Source organism: Apis dorsata, unplaced genomic scaffold (genome assembly GCF_000469605.1).
Source record: "Apis dorsata unplaced genomic scaffold, Apis dorsata 1.3 scaffold_406, whole genome shotgun sequence".
NCBI classification, from domain to species: Eukaryota; Metazoa; Arthropoda; class Insecta; order Hymenoptera; family Apidae; genus Apis; species Apis dorsata.
The window spans coordinates 335822-336972 of NW_006263664.1; the positions used below are offsets into that span (position 1 = coordinate 335822).

General features: G+C 19.7%; 1 protein-coding gene across 1 annotated transcript in view; it reads left to right on the forward strand.

Annotated features, from left to right (window-relative positions):
• The window catches only part of LOC116186070 (odorant receptor 4-like), a 2892-nt gene that overhangs the window by 1375 nt on the left and 366 nt on the right, over positions 1–1151 (forward strand). Inside the window, exons 4-7 of the mRNA XM_031512241.1 lie at positions 289–409; positions 584–674; positions 762–907; positions 998–1130. Coding sequence (XP_031368101.1) covers positions 289–409; positions 584–674; positions 762–907; positions 998–1130 — 491 coding nt within the window. The remainder of the gene's footprint in view (positions 1–288; positions 410–583; positions 675–761; positions 908–997; positions 1131–1151) is intronic.

Below are 1151 nucleotides of genomic sequence, written 5' to 3' on the forward strand. Positions count from 1 at the left end.
AATTAAAAATTATTTATTTTAAATTTTAATTATAATATATATTATAATATATATTAATTATAATATATTTTATATTAGTTGAATAATTTGATATAGTTATTCAATATTTATTGATTAATATTTTTTAAACATTTTTTCAAGCATTGATATCATTATTGAATTGTTTTAAATTCTTGATTGGAATACATATTAATCATGAAGCATTTCGTATTTTTATTATATAATATTTGTTTAATTTTAATTATTCCATTTATCTATTGTACATGTGATTTCTCTTAGTTTTTTTTTACAGCTTTCGTATAACTCATACATTTGTTGCAAACATACCAAAAGTATCTTCTACAAAAAGAAGTATAATAATCCGCAAAAACGTCATGTCAATAGTGTATTTACATGTAAAAATCAAAAAGTTAGTATTCCATTATCAACCGATAATCATAAATAAGTCTCTTAAAGCATAATAATATTTTTTTATAATAATATTAAATTTTTCATTTATTTCTTTTTATATTTATTTTCATTAAAATTTTTAAAGATTAATATTTACATATTTAATGAAATTGTTTTTTTTCTTTTGTTAAAGTTATATCAATTGGATTCAAGAAAAGATAATCATAACTTATGATTTATTAATATTATTAGGTTTAATTGCATTTAGTATTTTCATTTTCGAAGTGAGTATCAAATGTGTGTGTAAATCTGGATGATATAAATAATAATTAATCATAATAATTGATAATTGTAATTATTTTCTGTCTTAGCTTGCCAAATCAATAACATCCAGAAATAATACGAAAGAAATATTTTCATCTTTAATTTTTGTAATTTGCATTACTATTTATGGATTTATTCCAAATCATTTTGCACAAGAGATAATCAATCATAGTTCTAATATTTTTATGGACGCGTGAGTATTTTTAATTCATGAATACATTGAAGAAAGATAATTTAATAATAATACAATAATAATAATTCATTAGTTATAAACTAATTTTAGATACAACACGGAATGGTACAAGCTCCCAGTTATAGAACAAAAGTTATTATTGTTCATCATGCAGAACAATTTGAAAAGTCTTAATTTCGTATTATTGGGTTCCATGATTGCATCTTATAATGTATACGTAACGGTAATAAAAATGATTGAAATA